Source organism: Mytilus edulis, chromosome 10 (assembly GCF_963676685.1).
Source record: "Mytilus edulis chromosome 10, xbMytEdul2.2, whole genome shotgun sequence".
NCBI classification, from domain to species: Eukaryota; Metazoa; Mollusca; class Bivalvia; order Mytilida; family Mytilidae; genus Mytilus; species Mytilus edulis.
Window position 1 is genome coordinate 66961021 of NC_092353.1, and position 21617 is coordinate 66982637.

General features: G+C 32.3%; 2 protein-coding genes across 2 annotated transcripts; both read right to left on the bottom strand.

Moving 5' to 3' along the window:
- Window positions 1-4755: 4755 nt before the first annotated feature.
- LOC139492920 (uncharacterized) lies at window positions 4756-6438 on the bottom strand. Its single transcript, XM_071281069.1, has one exon. The coding sequence runs from the start codon at window positions 6436-6438 to the stop codon at window positions 4756-4758; it is 1683 nt and encodes a 560-aa protein (XP_071137170.1).
- Window positions 6439-13184: 6746 nt separating this feature from the next.
- LOC139491714 (uncharacterized) lies at window positions 13185-18344 on the bottom strand. The gene is made up of 2 exons (XM_071279545.1): window positions 18277-18344; window positions 13185-14895 (listed from the first exon to the last, which is right to left on the bottom strand). The coding sequence occupies exon 2, from the start codon at window positions 14885-14887 to the stop codon at window positions 13199-13201; it is 1689 nt and encodes a 562-aa protein (XP_071135646.1). The 5' UTR covers window positions 14888-14895; window positions 18277-18344; the 3' UTR covers window positions 13185-13198.
- Between the last annotated feature and the right edge of the window lie 3273 nt (window positions 18345-21617).

Sequence of the window (21617 nt, forward strand, 5' to 3'; positions counted from 1 at the left end):
ACTTTAAGGAAATTAAATTTATAGGTTTAATATATGAATTTTTTATTCTAAAACGTTATACATCTACCATAAAATACAATCCCTGTTATTACTACCTCACGTGTTTTGAATAAACCAGACAGTAAATATAAAATACAAAAAGTTTTTAATTCAAAAATTAATTTAGAAATAATTTTCTCGTTGAAAACTACATTTAGTAAGATTTCTCCAACAGGATAAATATCATAAATCTAAATTGCTCATTTTGGAAATTAAAACATTTTAGAACAGGTTGTTGCCGGCATTGAAAATCGAAATTTGTTTTCAATCTTTCATAGTTAGTTGTACAGCTAAATGAAAGGGAGATATTTTATCCCGGAGATTTTATGTTGGATATTATTCTTGGAGCAATTGCTTTTGTCATAAGTTAAATTTACAACAATTTAGTTTTAAACACTGAAAATTTAGATTTTAATTCACATTCGCTGAGTATTAATTTTATTAACATGTTTTGCCTTACAGCTAATTTCCTAATGCATGTAGGGTTAAACTTTGGTTGGCCTCCTTGCTTTGTTTGTATAAATTTTTATTCAAGCTTTGTAATGAAGATTGACATCTTCATATATAGGTATGCAAACCTGTATGTATGATATTTAAATTCAATTGGACGTTATCAAAATATAATTATGCAAAATATATACAAAAAAGCAAGCAAGCTGACCAAAGTGTTGATATACATAGGAAATTAGCTGTTAGCTTCAGTGAGATCAGGCGAAATGTTTATCGTTTCTCCTTGAGACAACTTGAAATGAAACAGTTGACAAACGACAGTGACCCTTTGTCCTAATTTTATTTTAACTATAAGATTTTGTCAAATAAGCAGTATAAATAAATTTTACTCATTGCAAGATCGGATTTTATTTTACGAGAATCATTCAGCCATCAGTTACATGCATACGTTTCCAGTATGTCAAAACTTCTAGGAATAATTGTTTATCGGCCTGACCTTCTGAATACTTAACTTTTTAAAAATTTACATTAAAACTAGAAGGATCATATCATAAGGAACATGTGTACTAAGTTTTAAGTTGATAGGACTTCAACTTGACTATAAACTTTAACCAAAAACTTTAATCTGAAGCTGGACAAACGGACGGACGAACGGACGTACGGACGCACATCAATTAGGCATGAAAATAACTTTCGCCTATCTAATTAACCTATACACAATCGGCGCAAATGAAAGACAAAATCTACGCAAGTGAAAGAATAAAAAAAAAGAAATGCAGATCGGCGCAAATATAAGACAAAATCTACGCATTTGAAAGAATGAAAAAAAAAATTGCAGATCGGCGCAAATGCAAAAAGTCGAGATCAAAATTTATATTTTATTATTTTTATTAGAACGTAGGTTAAATATAGTGTAGTATCTTTTGTGTCCATTTGAGCTAAATTTACGCAAGATATCAGCGCGACGCTTAATTCCTCTTTTCTTGAAGGACGTATTTTTAAACGTGCACCATGTTGGAATCCGTGAAAACGCGAAATAGGACGTTATAATTTGACGTTTTTTTATTGCTAGAAACAACGTCATAGAGCTTTTATGTCACTACCAAGTTGCGTTAGTTGATGCGCATAAGTCTCCATGAAGTTATATATTATGCTTGACCAAATTGCATCGTAGGCTGATCAACATAAGGTGAGCGTTCCACTATCACCAAACTAATAAGAAAAAAAAACACATCATTATCAGAATATTTCTTTTTTCAATTTTGCTCCTGTTGGTTTTGATCTATAATGCGCTGGCGGGTGTTAAACTTCTCTCTCTCCGTTGGATCTGTACTGATTGAAACTTTAGACTGGGAAAACATGATTTATTTATTATAAGTTGTAATTGGCTTTGGACAAGCTTTAAGTAACTGCAAGTAATCATTATCTCCGTGCTACATTAGTTGGTTTTGCGACGTGTACCGATGTTTTGAATAAATTTTTGCTACCGATTTTTACCGGTTGTTCTTCAACAAATGGAAGTTTTTAACGACCTTGACTGGCTATACAGCCCTTGAGGTTCTGAAAAAGGAAATCACCAATTCACCAACATTCCAACTGACTCCATTTTCAGAAAACGAAATCTGTAACAAACATAAACTTTTAGGCACCGCTTTAGAAGCAGAGCCAAATACAATGAAAGTCCCAACTATGTATTGGCTTCCGAAGCTACACAAAACCCCTTACAAATATAGATTTATTTCGTCTTAAAGCCATTGTTCAACTACTAAATTGTCTATTCTTCTTACCAGCACACTTGGTACAATTAAAAAACCTGATAATAAATTGTTCAAATAAGGCCTTCGAAAATAGTGGAATAAATTACTTTTGGAGTGTCAAGAACTCGTTGGAAGTACTTGATAAATTGCATGCTTATATTGGTGATTTTGAATCTGTTCAAAGTTTTGATTTTTCTACCCTGTATACCACATTGCCTCACATTCTCATTAAGAAAAAATTCACACACCTAATTAAATGGGCATTCAAAAAATCAGAATGTGAATATATATGTTCAAACTCTTTTAGGTCATTTTTTAGTAGCAATAAACAAAAAAACTATGTTAGTTGGACATGCTTTGATACTATATATGCCCTTGAATTTTTACTAGATAACATTTTTGTTCGCTTTGGGGATTCCGTATATCGTCAGATTATCGGAATTCCAATGGGGACTAACTGTGCACCACTTATTGCGGACCTGTTTTTGTATTGTTATGAGTTACAATTTATGACAAAAATAAGCAAAGACCCATCGAAACAACATCTGATAAACAAATTTAATAATACTTTTAGATATTTGGATGATATTTTGGCTCTCAATAATGACGACTTCAGTATATATATTAATGAAATGTATCCTGTTGAACTTACTTTAAATAAAGCTAATACTAACAATGACCACTGCCCTTTTCTCGATCTTGATATCTATATCACTAATGGAAAGCTGAATACTAAAATTTATGATAAAAGGGATGATTTTTCATTTCCTATCGTTAATTATCCGTTTTTAGATGGTGACGTTCCCTTGTCACCATCTTACGGTGTTTATATATCTCAACTTGTACGATTCGCTCGTGTATGTAACAATGTTTTAGATTTTAACGAGAGAAATTTATGTATTACTGACAAATTATTACACCAGGGTTTTCGATATCACAAACTAGTCAAAACATTTACTAAATTTTATCATCGGTATAAAGACATCATTCGTAAATATAGCTCAACATGCAGACTTCTAATACGTTCAGGTATTTCACATCCAATTTTTTATGGTAATATTCTTTATAAAGCACAAAGGTGTCAGTATTCACCTCAGAAACTTACAAAACCTTTGAATAGACTTATTAGGAAGGGATATAATTACGATACTGTTGTCAAGTCATTAAAGATTGCATATTTTGGCGTTAATATTGAGTCACTGATAAGGTCTTTGCATCGGAACTAAACACATTTATTCTAAAAACAGTTGTTGGCATGACACGGGTTATGTTCTTCTCATATATGTTATGATGGTATGATACTAAACCCCTAACGGGAAGGGTTGTGCCTGATGTTCATATGATGAAATCATAATCTTTCAGTCAGTTTATTTGAAGTCTGGAGCTGGCATGTCAGTTAACTGCTAGTAGTCTGTTGTTATTTATGTATTATTGTCATTTTGTTTATTTTCTTTGGTTACATCTTCTGACATCAGACTCGGATTTCTCTTGAACTGAATTTTAATGTGCATATTGTTATGCGTTTACTTTACTACATTTGTTAGAGGTATAGGGGGAGGGTTGAGATCTCACAAACATGTTTAACCCCGCCGCATTTTTGCGCCTGTCCCAAGTCAGGAGCCTCTGGCCTTTGTTAGTCTTGTATTATTTTAATTTTAGTTTCTTGTGTACAATTTGGAAATTAGTATGGCGTTCATTATCACTGGACTAGTATATATTTGTTTAGGGGCCAGCTGAAGGACGCCTCCGGGTGCGGGAATTTCTCGCTACATTGAAGACCTGTTGGTGACCCTCTGATGTTGTTTTTTATTTGGGCGGGTGGTTGTCTCTTTGACACATTCCCCATTTCCATTCTCAATTTTATAAGTTATTTGGAGGTCAGTCCTATTTATAAGTAAAAACATTTTTTTTCAGCATGTAGATACTTTAAGTAGAGGAAGAATATGCACTCTGATTAAAACCAGATCTATCATACAGCGTGCTCCTTTAGATTTATTTGTTGCAGCTTATTCACATCGCAGCAAACAAGTCTAACGTGATTGATGGAAAAATATGCCCTTAATCAGATTGAAGAATAAACAACCACAGGACACTATGTCCCGCTCACATGTCCATGTTCAGTGAAGTGCAATATCTGACTCAAGACACTCATTTTGTATATATTCTTTAAAATTTATTATATAACAACGAAATTGTGCACTTATTAGGTGGTAAGTTGCTATGACAACACCTTTAAAATAAACTTTCTTAAGGAATATTGAATCTACTATTGATACACAGTTAGGATTTATTTTAATGGACACTCATAATGTCTCTTTGCTGTTCACATACAATATAAAAGAAGAAAGTTATATTCTTTACACAAATGTTGAAATTAAGAAGGTTTATTATTTGTTTTTAAAATCTATTCGGATACAAGTACTTATGATCCATTGTATTATTAGTAGTACACGTTTGTTTTGTTCAGTTATCCCATACATTCAACGACGTCAGAATTTTAAATTCTTTCTTAAGAAATTTTGAAAATCAATATGTTAGTGTACCCGCTGGAGACTATCAGCCTATTTTCATCTTTGTAAAAGAATATTGCTGATGGTAATCGTAGACCGTCCGACTCCATAAGGATTTCTCTATGAAATTTTCCATCACTTGATAGGACTACAACGTTATCCGATGACTCTCCAGTTATATACAGGTTTCCATATTTGTCAAATGCACCACCACGTGGATGCACCATGACACTTTTATAGTTGAATGTCCAAAGTGGTTCTCCAGACTTGTTGGTACATATGACAGAACATGTATCATTCGAATAATATATTTTGTCTTCAGATGTCACTACAAATGATTCAAAAGGTAATTTCCCTTTAATAAAAATTAATGTTTTATAATCTTTTTTATCAATTTGATATATACCCATGTTTTGTACAACACAGAACATCTTTTCATTATTACTTGCTATGCTGGAAGAATTTCCCGGTAGTTGGATAAACTTCATTCTTTTCCTGGAAGGCAAATGTATTATATTGATTCCACCGCAGCTAGAATTACCCGTAGTGACAGCAACATTGTTATCGTCTAGACATGCAACATCGTATGCGTCGCTGTTTTCAATTGAAATAGAAGATAGACATGACCCATGAAAATCCATTAGGCTAAGCTTACTTCTTGCGTGATGAGTTAAAAGCAGATGATTCTCTGGTGTGACATAGCAACCTCGTATGGCACCACCACCATCGGATGTCAATGATTGTACTCGGTTTAATGTTATATCTTGAATAGATTTTGGTTTTTGTACTGCTAGAAGTTGTGCCTGTTTATTTTTCCTCTTTCTAAGCGACACCATCTCTTGTTTTGTTAGAATCTCCATAGTTCCGAATACCTTTATTTCAGACAAGCACTTATTGATATTTGTATTAACTGCCGATTTTAATACCATTTGCTGCAAAAGTCCATCGTCAAGTAATGACTGCATACTTTTTTCATTTTCTGTTATTCTCTTTTGCATTTCTTTCATTCCAAAAAAAGTTTGGAGTTCTGACGCGTAACTTCGAATATCATTTAAGTCTCCTATATTCTTAGATATCTTTTGTTCAGTTTCGTGCACTAACACTATTGTCTTTCGGATCTTCTCGGTCGTTTGCTTGACTGTTTCTTCAATGTCTAATTTTAACCTCTTTTCTAGCTCGTCAAAGTGATTATTGACAAGCAATCGCATTTGAATGATCTCTTCAAGTTGTTTCTCCTTTTCTGTTTCGATGTCTGATATGTTGACCTGTCTGTCATTTTTTATTTCTTTAATATTTTCTAGCAAATCAGTCATACTTTGGTCTAAGTCTTTATACATTTCGGAGGTTTTAACATCTTTTAACACATCATCTAGCGGAACAGCTCCACATTTCCCATGCAATTTTATACACTTGTAGCAAATGCAAGTTTCGTGAGTTGGACAATACAGCTGGTAATTTTCGTTATGTTCTTGACAACTCTGACGAAGTTCGGTAATAAAGGGTGGTAATTTCTTATAATCTTCAATTGAGATTAGCTTGTGGTTACGTAATAATTTTGCAATGCCGTGGTGCTCCTTACATTCTGGACAGAGAGACTGTTCACATTCAGGACACCAATGAGTTGACAGATTTGAAAGATGTCTCAATTCGCAGATATTACAGAAAGCTAAATTGGTAGCCATTTGTGTTACTTTCTGAAAGAAGAAAAACTTAACATATTCAAATATTATAACTGAATTATAGATTCACAGAAAACACCCAATGATTAATATCAAATCAATGTCAGATGCAGGTTTTATAGTTTATTAGATTGATTTTTTTTACAAATGTTTAAATCTGTTCATAGATACTATTTATTGCTTTAAAATTGAATGATAATTTTTTTTTCATTTCAATTTGTTTAATTTCAACTAGACCCTTTGTTATCAATCTACATTTTAGATCTTGAAGTACTTTTTCGGTAGTTGATCATATATGTTGTAGTTTGTTGTTGATTTTGTACTGTGTCAAGAATTATATGCATTTGGGAGTTTCAGTGATAGTAATACTTATTCTCATTAAGCCTCTTTAAACAAAACAAAACTTTTTTTAATAAGGGAGTTCGCTTCTCAGTTTCAAAATAATAAGTTTTGTATAAAACTATTATATATTGATAGGGGAATAATAAAGGAATCAAAAGAGCAAAAAATATATATATATAGGTCTATGTGCTTGTTTTCGAGATATAAGCCATTGAAATGTTGGCTGGAAAATGTTCTCTCCTGATTTTTCATAATTTTATCATTGACAAGTTTAAGTTCTCAAAAACTATTAAACAATAATTCAATTTTTTAGACTTTTTCAGATGGGTTATCATTATACGCGTAAAAGATTTACAAAAAGAAAAATTGGGGTCAATGGGCCAAAATTTTTTAAGACATTCAAATGGACAAAATCAGAGGATTCCGAAAATCTGACAAAAATTCCAAATCACAACAAGCCGTTAGCCAACATCCTTAAAGCAAAGAGCCATCAATACAGGTTGCTGAACCTAATGAGTCCAATCTTTTTTCAACTGATTTTTACAATGTATTCTAATAATGTGATCTTACACTACTGTCACGGGCAAGGGTACGGAGTGTCAATTCTTCAGTAATGAAATCATTTTTTTAAAAACAGATTTAACTTACATTTCGAAAATTCCCCAGTGATACATTTACAAATCATTCAGATTATAAGGTTTATATAACCTTAGACAATTTGACCATTGGTCTTTTTTGCTATTCTTTCCAGACTCCTATTGGTGTCATTGGTCATATATAGCTCCTTACATGTTTATACATGTAGGCTTAAAAATCATGAAACATTTATGTTTGAACGTTTCGGAGGAAGGTTAATCCGGTTAAAAGCTTTGCATACTGGAAACTTGTAGAGTCGCATTTTCATTTTGTGCACTCTCAATATATTCGATATTTTCATTTGCAAATGTTTTGTTTTATAAACGTTAAAGCTAGAAAAGTGTAATTGATGGAATGGGTAAAAAAAATATAGTTTACAATGTAAGCTTGTAATTCTTAATGTTAATACAAAATGTCGTTTCCAGAGTGCTAACCATTTACAGAAATTATGTCCCAAACGGCTGTCAATACATAGGTTTATCTGCCAATACATAGGTTTACATATAGGGAAAACGGTACTATTTATTCTGCCATAGGCGACAATACTAACATTTTCTAAATTTACCACTTATTATAATAAAAACCTGAATAAAACAGTTATGTGTGGTGTTAGTACTTTATTATTCTACTTTAAAAATTGAAGCCAAATAGTATCATGACCAATTTCCAACGAAGCTTGTTTATGTTATCCATGCCCACCGTCATTTTGCACCAAATATATCATAGGCGGATCCAGGGGGGGGGGGGGGGGGCTGGGGGGCCCGGCCCCCCTTTCGTGGGAAAAATTTGGTTGATTATATAGGGAATCATTGAAGCATGACTTGGAGCGCCCCCCCCCCCCCTTTTAAGGAAAAGTTCTGGATCCGCCACTGTATATGAAATTTTGATAGTCTTTTCGAATAATTCTCTAAAATAAAAAAAAATATATTGTACCCTTATATCCAATCACAGCGCTAAAAATTTGACTTCCTTCACCTGCCTTGGGTACATCAAAGGCCAACATAAAGTTTTGCCTATAATAATCAAATCAAATCAAATCAAATATTTTATTGTCATATAAACTTTACAGTTTGTGACCAACATATATTAATACAATAAACACAAACAAGTTGTTAAGAGTCCCCTGCCCTCAGTTCTAATGACTTTTTCAAGAAGGATCCTAACTTATTTGTTTGTAAAGGCGATGATGGATTTAGTAAATAATGAATTTTTTCTTCTTCATTTAAATTATTAAAGTTATTATTTTCTGTACATATGTGATGAAAAAAGTCATTTCTTAGAGTTTTATTATACTCACAATATAGTAAAAAATGTTTCTCATCCTCTAGTATTTTACATTTATGGCAAAGACGTTCCTCTCTTGGGATTTTAAAATATCTCCCCTTTTCAATCAAGAGGGAGTGATCACTTATTCTAAATTTAGTGATTAATCTCCTTATCTGAAAATTAGATGTATTTAGATAATATTCTAGTTTGTAATCTTTTTAAAGTTTTTTATAGAGAAAAAATTTACTTTTATCATCGATGTTTTGAAATTTATTTTGAATTAAATCTTCATAACTATTTTTCATTTTTTTAACTTTATATCGTTTTTTATTTTATTTACATCTTTTATGTCCTTACAAGTAGAAAGAATATTAAGGTCAACTTTAGTCTCTTTAACAATATTTTTAGCATATGTATACCATGAGTAAGTTCCTGTCAAATCTAGAGACTGTGCTAGAGAAAAAGCTTCCTTTAACAATGGATTAATATTATTATATATAGTCTAGCTAAATATAAAAGGGTTTGTGTTTTAATAAAACATTCTATAGGCAATCTTCCTAATTCAACTCTTGCTCCTAAATTGGATGCATTTTTTCTTATCCCTAGAGTAGATTTACAAAATTTAAGATGCATATTTTCTATGGGGGTTTTGTCTATAAAATCAAGTTGATTAATTTCTTTTCCTGAAGTTAAGGCTCTGCTTTTGGCTCGATGAAAAGAAATATATGTATCCAAATATGTTACTTCTGAATTATAGGTCATAATTGGTTTTACTAAAGAATCAAAAAGATTATTTGCTACTTTTATAGGTAGATTATTCAATGATTTAGTATATGATTTTATTGCAAAAAATACTTTTTTTGCTTTTTTTTGTCAGCTCTAAAGTACTTTGTGATAAATTTCCATTACATTTTATCAACATTCCCAAAAATGAATATTCTGTTACACTCTCTATGGCTTTATTCTCATAGTAAATATATAATATTCATATCAAAATCGCTTCATTTTTAGCACAAAGACACATAGGTTCTTTCTTTCAACCCCTTCAATACTTTTATATTTATCATACTGATTGGTAAAGCTACCTGAATTTGAAAGCAACCACTAAAGTTTTGCAATAATGTGTGCATGGGGCGTTTTATATATAACATTATTATATGTTATATAAGAACAGTGATTTATTTAAAACGCATTATATATGCGTGTGATCATAGAGACTGAGTGACTTATGCCACTCTGTTAACTTAATGAAAGATTTTAAATATTCGATGTAGTATTATATTATAAACGTTACAAACCTTTACAGGGATTTGTTGTTGATCATGTACCCGGAAGTTCGATGAACCAACAAGTTTTAGTTTTTCAAAAAGCTTGTCCAACTCAAGTAAGGCAGTCCAATTATGACTTATCTCAAACAAAAATTGCGCAATTAAGGATAGAATATGTTTTTCTAATTGTTTTTAACGCATTTAATTGTTATCATGGGTTTTCTGAATAACCTGATATATGATGCCGAATTATATATAGGGCAGGGTGTGATAATTTCGAATTATAATTCACGATTACCACTTCAATCATATATTCACGATAAACTTCAAACTCGAATTTGAATTTTGATTAAAAAACTACGATTTTGTTACTAAAATCATCACAATTGGTTTTCATAAATAGTAAATAATTCATAAAGCACACATTTGATCAAGCGTGTCATTGAAGGTTAATAGAAAGCATGTGAAAGAGTAAATTGTTATCATCCTCGTATTAACCAATCAAAGTCCAGCATTTGACAGTAAGTCATACATTCCGTTCTTTATATTCTTTTAATGGGGCACTAGCTATCAAATTTATGTTCATCGATTTGATTTAAAGTTAAATTCTGATATTCGATTTGTAACATACACAAACGTATATTCAATTTATAATCAAAGTACTGAAGTACTGAACATCAGATGATAGCAAAGTCTTGTGGATGGTCACAAGCACTTATCTCGAGAAAAAATCACATCTCTAAACCTGAAAGTGAGGTTAATGTACAGATATATTTTTTTTTGACAAGTTTGTGCGTGGATGATAAATAAATGACAGGGGAATCAATCTCATCGTAATATCTATTATTATACTAGTCAACAAAAGAAACGATACACGACTTAGAAATCAAATTGATCAAAAAGTATTTAAAATAAAACAAAATGAGATGCACTATTTTAAAAACTTTTCATTTGCCATGTATGTGCATATGATTATGAAAATCAAAACCTGTAGGAAAGAAACTAAATTCCGCGTAAATGGTCACAGGATTCAACTTTTTTTTGCGGAAAATTGGATTAAAATCGACACACAATTTTCAAAGTACTAAAATAATTTTCACAATTTTTTGAAAATATGCAATAATACAAATAAAGTTATGTTTATGATAAAAATTATGGGTAGAATTTTTAATTTTTTTTTTTATCTTTTTTGTAAAAATAAGTGTTTTTTCTGAAATCACAAATTTGAAAAAAAACATGTTTACGTCTCAAATTAATGCTTTAGATATGAAAACACCACTCTGTAAATTTGAAATCTTTCAGATTAGTTTTAAGTTTGATACCGTGTATTTGAATTTCACTTTACATATACTGTATATGGTAAATAAAAGAATACTGTATACATTTTACCGAGTTCTTATGGGCCGAATTTCGCTTTACAAATAAACGGAGAAACTGAATGATTTTTAAAAACAAATTGATAGCAAGCATTGTCTTTACCTTTAGGTGAAATACCACCAAATCATGGAACGTCAAATCCGATTGTATACGAAAAAAGGTCGAAAAAATAGTTGTAGTTTATTAATCCTACATTTTATTGCAGTAAAACATTTCTGTGTCATCATCATATATCTTAGGTATTTCACAGCACCGTTATATTTTTTACTTGGGGTTTCTATATAATATTTTGTAAACTTGAGGTTACATGGTTACTTAAGCTTGTACACAGATTGAATAAGGGGAGAAATTTGATTGGTTAACTTTCAGTGATGGTTATTTTCTTATATGCAATGAAATGTTATGTGATCTTTTTCTATAGAACTGGACAGGATAAAATTTTACTCATGCCAAGTATTTCTTTATTTGAAACAAAGATAAATTCTGCACAATTTTTGGAAAAGTGCCAATTTAACAAAGACAAATTGGAGAAATCAATGGTGGAATTACACCTTTATATGAGAGGTTGGCATCATTTGTTGGAACTTCTGTTTTTAAAATTGTGCTTTTTTGTAAATCTAATCCCCAAAAAAATGATTTTGCGTCATGGAAACAAAAAAAAACGTTTTTTTGTAAACGGATTTATAGTTCCGTGGTCATTCGGTATTACAGTCTTCAATATTCAGTATATTCTGGTTTGTTGTTATACATTATATTATTATTGTATATTACAGTTACATGTGGATATATACAGTTTATATAATGGTCATCCATTTGTATATCATTTTATTCTACTATATTAATGATAGTGCAGTACAAGTGCATGTCGGACACTCTTCTGTAATATTTCGATTTTTCTAGTAGGCCAATAGTAGATTGGATTTAAAAAGGCGTTCATATTTTCCCGCTAAACGTACAATCTCCGATGCAGAGTAACTTTAACTGCTTACATACTCAACATTTGAACTCTGGTGTATAATTGAATTATTGGCGATTATACTACACCTCCTCGGTTTTATACTGTTTACAAACTAGATATTTTGTTTAGAAAGGAAAACAACAAAGACATTCAAGGCAGAGCTTCATACTCATACAAACAAGTTATAATTGGTGGTGAGTCCTAAGAAGACTCATGGTTTTTTTTAGCTTATAGATCTAGAAGAGCAAGAATATGCACTCTGATTTAAATCAGATATTTCATACAGTTTGCTCCGTTTATAGATGTATTACTTGCTGCTTATGCACATCGCAACAAATAAATCTAACGTATAGCAGACTGAAAATAGCATGCTCTAAATCAGATTGAAGAATAAATAACTCATGGCACTATACTAAAGTCTCTGCTAACATTTCCATGTTCAGTGAACTGCAACATCTGACTCAAGACACTAATTTGAATAAATTCTTAAACGTTCATTATATAACAATGAAGATATGCACTAATCAAGTTGCAAGTTGATATTGCCACAGATTTAGATTCCACTTCCTAAAAGTATTGATACATAGTAACAGGTAAACACTGACACTCATAATTTCCCTATTCTGTTTACATATAAAATAAAAGTAGAAAGTTATTTTCTTTACTCAAATTCTAAAAAAAAGAAGTTTTATCATTTCTTTAAAATCAATTCGAATCCTTATGATCCATTGTATTATAAGTAATAGACGTTTGTTTTGTATTTTAATGAAGGTCTTGCGTAAGAACCGAAAATGTGAAAAGGTTTCTACTTAAAATTTTATTAAATATCTTCTTCACTGATTCCAAGTGTGTGACAATAATATACATGCATCATTAGCTATCCCAAACTTTGAACGATGTCAGAATTTTAAATCCTTTAATGAGAAACATTGAAAATCAATATGTTAGTGTTGCCACTGGAGACTATTAACCTATTTTCATCTTTGTCAAAGAATATTGCAGACGGATAGTTAAGACCGTCCGACCTTGTAAGAATTTCTCTATGCTGTTTCCCGTCACTTGACAGGACTACAACGTTACTCAATTTCTCTCCAGTTATATACAGGTTTCCATAATTGTCAAATGCAGCACCACGTGGCCCATGAAGGATTTTTTCATGTTTGAATTCCCAAAGCGTTTCTCCTGAATAACTGGTACTTATGATACAACTTTTGTCATTCGAATAATATATGTTTTCTTCGTTCGTTGCTACGAATGAACAGGAACTGAAATTCCCTTTAACAAAAGTTGATATTTTATGATCGTTTTTATTAATTTGATATATACCCATATACTTTACAACACAGTATATCTTTTCACTAGTACTTGCTATGCTAAAAGGGTTTCCGGGTAGTTCAATAAAATCTACTTTTTTCCTGGAAGGCAAATGTATAATGTTGATTCCATGAAAAACATCAACTTGACCTGAAGTAACAGCAACATTGTGATTGTCGAGAAATGAAACACCGTATGAGTCACCGTATCCAATTGAAAAAGAGGCTAGACAGGACCCATGAAAATCCATTAGGCTAAGCTTACTTTTTGAGTGGTGTGTTAAAAGCAAGTGATTATCTGGAGTGGCACAGCACCCTCGTATGGCACCACCATTTGTGGTCGTCATTGCTTGTATTTGGTTCAATGTTATATCTTGAATAAATTTCTGCTTCTGTACAGCTAACAGTTGTGCTTGTTTGTGTTTCCTCTTCCTTTGCGACAGCCTCTCTTGTTTTGTTAGAATCTCTACAGATCCGAATACCTTTATTTCAGACAAGCAGTTACCTATACTTGTATCAACTGCCGATTTTAATACCATTTGCTGTAAAAGACCATCGTCAAGTAATGATTGCATACTTTTTTCATTTTCTGTTACTCTATTTTGCATTTCTTTCATTCCAAGAAAAGTTTGGAGTTCTGACGCGTAACTTCGAATATCATTTAGGTCTGCTATATTCTTAGATATCTTCTGTTCAGTTTCTTTAACAAACAATATTGTCTGTCGGATCTTCTCGGTCGTTTGAATGACTGTTTCTTCAACCTCTAATTTTAACTCCTTTTCTAGCTTGTCAAAGTGATTATTGACAAGCAATCGCATTTGACTGATCTCTTCAAGTTGTTTCTTTTTTTCTGTTTCGATGTCTGATATGTTGACCTGTCTATCATGTTTGATTTCTTTAATATTTTCTAGCATATCAATCATCGTTTGTTCTAAGTCCTTGTACATTTCGGAGGTTTTGATATCGTTCAACATATCATCTAGCGGAACAGCTTCACATTTCCCATGCAATTTTATACATTTGTAGCAAATGCAAGTTTCGTGAGTTGGACAATAAAGCTGGTAGTTTTCGTTATGTTCTTGACAACTCTGTCGAAGTTCAGATAAAAAGGGAGGTAATTTCTTGTAATATTCAATTGGTATAAGCTTGTGGTTACGTACTATTTTTACAACGCCATGATGCTCCTTACATTCTGGACAAAGAGACTGTTCACATTCAGGACACCAATGAGTTGACAGATTTGAAAGATGTCTCAATTCGCAGATATTACAGTACACTGAATTGGTAGCCATTGGTGTTTCTGAAATAACGAATACTTAACATATTGAAATATTACAGCTAAATTTATCATTCTATGAAACCTTCTTCTTCAAGTAGAAAATTTAAACTTTGCGCACGGTTAACACTTTTAGGTGTTCCCAAAGGTAGTAAATGTAGGCTGCTTTTGTTTTTAGAATATGTTAATGATTTGCAAGCTAGCATAACTCTTGGAAATGTAGGGTTTTATCATATGCTGATAATACGGCTATATATTTTTTCTTACATTCAGATACAAAAAGAAATCTAGAAAGCTTTAAAGTCATATGAAACAAGTGACTGGTGAAAAATAATGTTTATCCAATTCTTAAACCAATACATATATCATTAACTTAAACTTATGTGCACGATTTTATCATTTATTACGCAAATATCATTATCATATAATCGTCAATTTTTTTCTCTCTGTTTGTTATGATGTAAAAATATGGCTGCTCATTACTTGTGTTTGAAACCAAAGTTTACCGATTGTCACTTTATAATAAACAATCAACAAAGAAGCATGAATATTGAGCACGTGTTTAACATGTACAATCAGATAATAGTTTATTTCATTGAAAGATCCATGCGTATTGCCATCAATGGATTTTTAGGAGAAGGGTCACTTTTGCATACGGAAATTATGTCGGCGAATTCACGGCTTCCTGGAAGCAAGCAATTTTAAAAAAAGTCAACTTCTTCTTAATGTGGACAAATTAAAGACTTTTCTTCAGAAAAAAAGTATATGTACATAGGTTTAAGTCAGAATGAAAACTATCCATTTTGTAATAAAAAATTATTTTTTTTTAATTTGAGGTTTCAGATTTGAATAAAAGTTATTATTTTCTATTGAATGTGATAATATTAGAATTGAAAGCAAATGTGAACAGTTAGGTATTATATTGGACAATTGTTTATCTGGATTAATACAATGTAATCTTCTTTATGAGTGAGATTATTGGTATGGAGGTTTAGCAAAGAAACTTTATGACAAACTTCAGGTCATTCAAAATAAAGATACAATTATTTTACTCTCCCGAGAGAAAACGAATCACTGAACATGAAATTGAAAATTGGGATTATTGAATGTTTGTAGCTAAGTGACACAACCAGGGTTTCCGCTGGCGGTCGCCATTTTCGCAATTTGCGAAAAAATAATAATTGTGGCGATTAAAATTTGTCATTGGCGAAAGAATTTGGCGACAGAAATATATATAACGATTTATTTTCCTCCATCTTGTTTATTTACTTTTTTTTCGAGTTTCTCGGACTTTACCCGATCAGACAATACTCGGAATTCACCTTGACCTCATTAAGATTTGGACAGAAAATCAATAATCAGCTGATTGCATTTAATACCTATCGACAACAAAGGACTAATTAATAAAGGTGTTGATTGAATTGTTTGACAAAATGATATGGTTAAATAGCTTCCGCTAAATGTCACATACATAATTTATTTACCACTTTACGACGCACGTGTTTGAAGCAGACTTTTGACGTCTCCTCTCCTTTTAAAGATAGTTTAGAAAAGAAAGCTGTTGTTGTGACGAAAAATAATCAAAAGCAAGAAAAATCTCTGATTAAAAATTAAATTATCCTTTGACTTTTAGTATAGGTTATTGATTAGGGAGACTACTTTAAAGTCGTTTTAGTGACACACGTGTTTCAAGCATAGTTTTACGTATCAACTTTTTCATTTACGATGGTCAAGAAAAGAAACTGTCGTTATGAAGAAATCTATCCAAAAGGTTAAGAACACAACCCCTCGAATGAGAGTAACCCTTCAATGTAATGACTACACATGAAATGAGGGATCAATTTCATGTGATACAAGCTTTTGTTTTGTTGTAAGAACCACTTCTTAGTACAAAAGGGCACATCAGTATTTTTCTTTTTCTTTCCCTACTACGAACTATACTGCTATTATATGATCAAAATATGTCCATTAACTGTGTTATATTCCAGGACTTATATCTTCTTTATTATTAAAAGTATAGTGGCCCCCTCATTTAGAAAAGTTGTTTAAAATACAATGAATATTTATCCCTTTTACTAAGTTAAAAATTTGTTATTGTTTTAAAGTAAATGTTTAGTGTTTACTCATTAAAATGTACTCTAAAATAAGTTTGAGAGAATAATCATAGACACAATGGGGCAAAATTATCTTATTTAAAGGAAAGGGGGGGTGGTAGAAAAAAAGATAAATTTTAAATGAAAAATATATTTATGTTACTTGGCGAAAAAAATAATAAAGTGGCGAAAAATATATTGTTTTGGCGAAAGAGGTGGCGAAAAAAATAATTGACCCAGGGGAAACCCTGGACACAACTTCGTCTAAATCATGTCTTTAGTAAATGTTTTATCACGACAAATAACCAGAATACTTATTCTTTCTATTTTAGTGGTTATTAAAATGATCATGTAAATGGTATTCATGTGAAATCAAAAATAAAATTTGAGTTTGAAGTGAATATGACTTTTTTAACTAATTTTCACAATGTATTTTAATGTTGTGCTATAGTACACGACTGTCCCTGGTTAGTACTGTGTCAATTCTTCGGTGTGACATGATTTATTAAAAAGACAGACGAATGATATGCACTCACAAATACGTTTTAACCAATATCGCTACATCTATATATGTCTCTCCAAAACAAGGGGCTTGAATTCACAGGGCGTCCGTCATATTCTTTCCTCTTTTTATGTTGTTATGTGAATGTTGTTTCTTTGAAACAGTCCGTTTCCCTTTCAAAACGTTTAACAATATTGTGAAATAGTTACTTTCCTAGCCCTTTAGATGATTCTAAACATATTCATATGGACGTAAGAAAATCAACAACTTATCATGTGATATACTAAATTTAATAAAATCTCAATCCATGTGTCATACATTTGTAGGTGCGTGTCTTCAATATATTCATTTCTATAAAGCTAGAAAAGGGTAATTGATAGAAAAATATGAAATCAAATTAAAACTGAAAAATATATTTTAAAAAGTGATTCTTTAATCCATAATATTAATACGAACTTTCGGTTCCACAGTGCTCACAATTACAAAAGTTATGTCCCGAACGGCTGTCAATACGTAGGTTTACATATATTATTATTCATACACATGCACAGCTTTGTCACAAAGACACATAGATTCCAACTTTCAACCACTTCAATAGTTTACATGTATTTGATAATACTCATTGGTAAATCTATTCGAATTTGAAAGCAGAAATTAAGTTTTGCAGGGGGTTTTGCTCTATAAGTAATTTATCTCAAATGCTTGTGGTCGATAAAGACAGACTGACCTTTGTCCTGTGACATTATCACTCTGCTAACTTCATGAAAGATTTTATACATTTGAATTAGAAATGTTACAAACATTACAAACCTTTAGGAGATATCTTGTTGATCACATAGTAGATACCCGGAAGTTCGATAAATCAACAACTTTTGATATTTCAAAAAGCTTGTCCGACTCCAGTACGGCAGACCAATCATGACATACTCAACAACAAAATAATACGGATTGAATATGTTATAACGAATTTTGTAATTGATTTTAAACGCATTCAATTGTTTTCACGGGTTTGCTGAATTTTCCTGATGTGATGTCGACTTAATATCTGCACTTTGTGATAATTTCGAATTCTAATTCGCTATTACTAATTTAATCAAATACAGCTGTTTTGGCAAAATGCTCGGTTATATTTCATTTTGCATCGAAAACACACAAATTCTATTGGTTTTATATTAATAACATATATTACTTGTTTTTTAAGTTCTAATGTCTCGCCTAGGATGTTTTTTATACCGACAAAATATTGATAAAACTAAATGCTCTTTCGTTAGTCAATGGTATCGTTTGCATCTTCATCATCGACATTTATTTGATGTTTTATTTTGACCTCTTTCTAAATTATTAACATCTATTTTATCAGCAATCAAAAACGGGCTTCAAAGTTATTGTGAAACTGCCTATTCTAGAGGTGGCGTGAATCAGATGTGGATACTTAAAAATTCCAAAGATCTTTTAGAGTACATACAATCTAACTCTCTTTCATCTTGTAATAGTATTAAAACGTTTGACTTTTCTACTCTTTACACAAGTATTCCACATTCTAAACTAAAAGACAAATTGAAAGAGTTGGTATTACTTTGCTTCATAAAACAGAATGGCCAACGTAGATACAAGTATCTTGTCTTAGGGAGGGATAAATCATACTTTGTAAAGAATCACTCTGATTCTAACAAAAAATTCTCTGAAACCGATATTATCAGGATGCTTGATTTCTTGATTGACAACATATTTGTAACGTTCGGAGGACGTGTTTTTCAACAGACTGTCGGCATCCCAATGGGAACAAACTGTGCCCCTCTACTTGCCGACTTGTTTCTTTATTATTATGAGGCTGACTTCATGCAGGAACTTCTAAGGAAGAAAGATAAGAAGTTAGCAATATCCTTTAACTCTACTTTCCGCTATATAGATGACGTTCTTTCACTAAACAATTCAAAATTTGGTGACTATGTGGAACGCATCTATCCCATCGAATTGGAGATAAAGGATACTACAGATACAGTTAAGTCGGCTTCATATCTTGACTTACATCTAGAAATTGACAATGAGGGTCGGTTGAAAACAAAACTTTACGACAAAAGAGATGATTTCAGCTTTCCAATTGTGAACTTTCCATTTCTAAGTAGCAACATTCCAGCAGCACCTGCATACGGGGTATATATCTCCCAATTGATACGATATTCCCGTGCTTGCATTTCCTATCATGATTTTCTTGATAGAGGGTTACTGCTCACAAGGAAGCTATTAAACCAAGAGTTCCAAATGGTGAAGTTGAAATCATCCCTTCGTAAATTTTACGGACGCCATCACGAGTTGGTTGACCGTTATGGAATAACCGTTTCACAAATGATATCGGATCTGTTCCTTACGTCGTAACTACAATCCCCTTCCCTTTCATGAATGTGACCTACCGAATTAGACTATTTACCGGATATGAAATCACATAAGCAACACGACGGGTGCCACATGTGGAGCAGGATCTGCTTACCCTTCCAGAGCACCTGAGATCACCCCTTGTTTTTGGTGGGGTTCGTGTTGTTTATTCTTTAGTTTTCTATGTTGTGTCATGTGTACTACTGTTTTTCTGTTTGTCTTTTTCATTTTTAGCCATGGCGTTGTCAGTTTGTTTTAGATTTATGAGTTTGACTGTCCCTTTGGTATCTTTCGTCCCTCTTTTATTTGATCTTTGAGGTCGATTTCCTTTTTAGAATATATATTTTGGCAGGTATTACTACCCTGACATGGGCAAAACTCAGTGCAAGACATCTGCTGCTCTCGGCAAATACATGACTTGCTACATATATATTTCCCCTTGCAAGAACATATTTAAACTTGCAAGAAATCGGACGTCATCATACCTAAAAAGTAGACTGGGTCCGGGCAATATGAACTCTTTTTCCATCTATATTCATAAGGAGACAAAGCATTTGGGTGATCGAGATGTGAGGACATCTAAATTTTCGTTTGAAGACATGACCGCAAAACATGTTCTTTGAATGCAGGTTCGCTTGGTGACAATCGCAACACAATTGTGTCTTTGCATGTTGCAAGTTTAAAACGTTACTTGTTTAAGTCAACATGTGATGAAGCGAATTTGTCTTTTGGGTCATACAAGCTTGAAAATCAGCTCTCTGGCTGCTGACAACGATGTGGAAAAATCAATCTTGTCAAAGTTTTGGAGATTTGTAAACTAACTCGGAGATTTTCTTATAGACTTGAATACAGTCTTTTTGCCAAACCCAAATATTTCGGAAGTGGTATCACAACCAGTTAAAGCATGAACTGCAGGGAGAATGTAAGCTAGTAAAGGTGAAATAGATTTACTTAATTCATGGATTGGTACGTACCTTCTACAGTCCCTAAGAGAATTAGTTGGCCCCGTCAAAAACCACATTTGTTCAGTCGACACAAGAACCTTGAAATAATGAACACAGAGCACAAGAACATCACTTGACTATGATTTGTCCCCTTATATTCAACTGTTGAAATATTTTATCAGAGTGTATAACATGAAACAAGATTATTTTGTCTGCTTCTTCGTGCGAACAGAAAAGATCTGGGATATCGATTACATGCTCATTAAAGAGTTGGCGCACTATTTCTGGATTGGAAAATGCACCGGCAAGAACTAAATATTTATTTTCCTCCTGGAACATATCAGAAAAATTGCTGCTCAGATAATCACCAAGGAAAGTAATCAGAGCTTGCTTGTTTTTGTTGCTTGAAAGAATTTTTTTCCAATCTGGAACAGTTCGGCCTTCAGCGATATGATAAACTTTTTGCGTAGTTTTTGTTGCCTATCGTGTATGACGCTCTGCTTATTTTATGGAATGTTCAGTGTCATAGCGATCGAAGACATCAACAACCTTGTCTGTGAATCAGAAGCATGATTGTACCTGCATAATGTAAGATTTGGCCAAAGCTCCAAATATGGACATCCTTTTAACATCAAATGGCTGAACTAAGCTCATGCCATCTCTTATTAGTACGGGAGCACTGTGGTCGAATGGAGGAATGTTAGGGACTGATCCTACTAAATTTTAATACATGGGCAAGATCAGACTTATTTGTCTTCCTCATAGTTCCATCGTCATGAAATAATGCAGGGGGAATGGGACAAACTGGATAGGACAAACCACAGATACGTCATC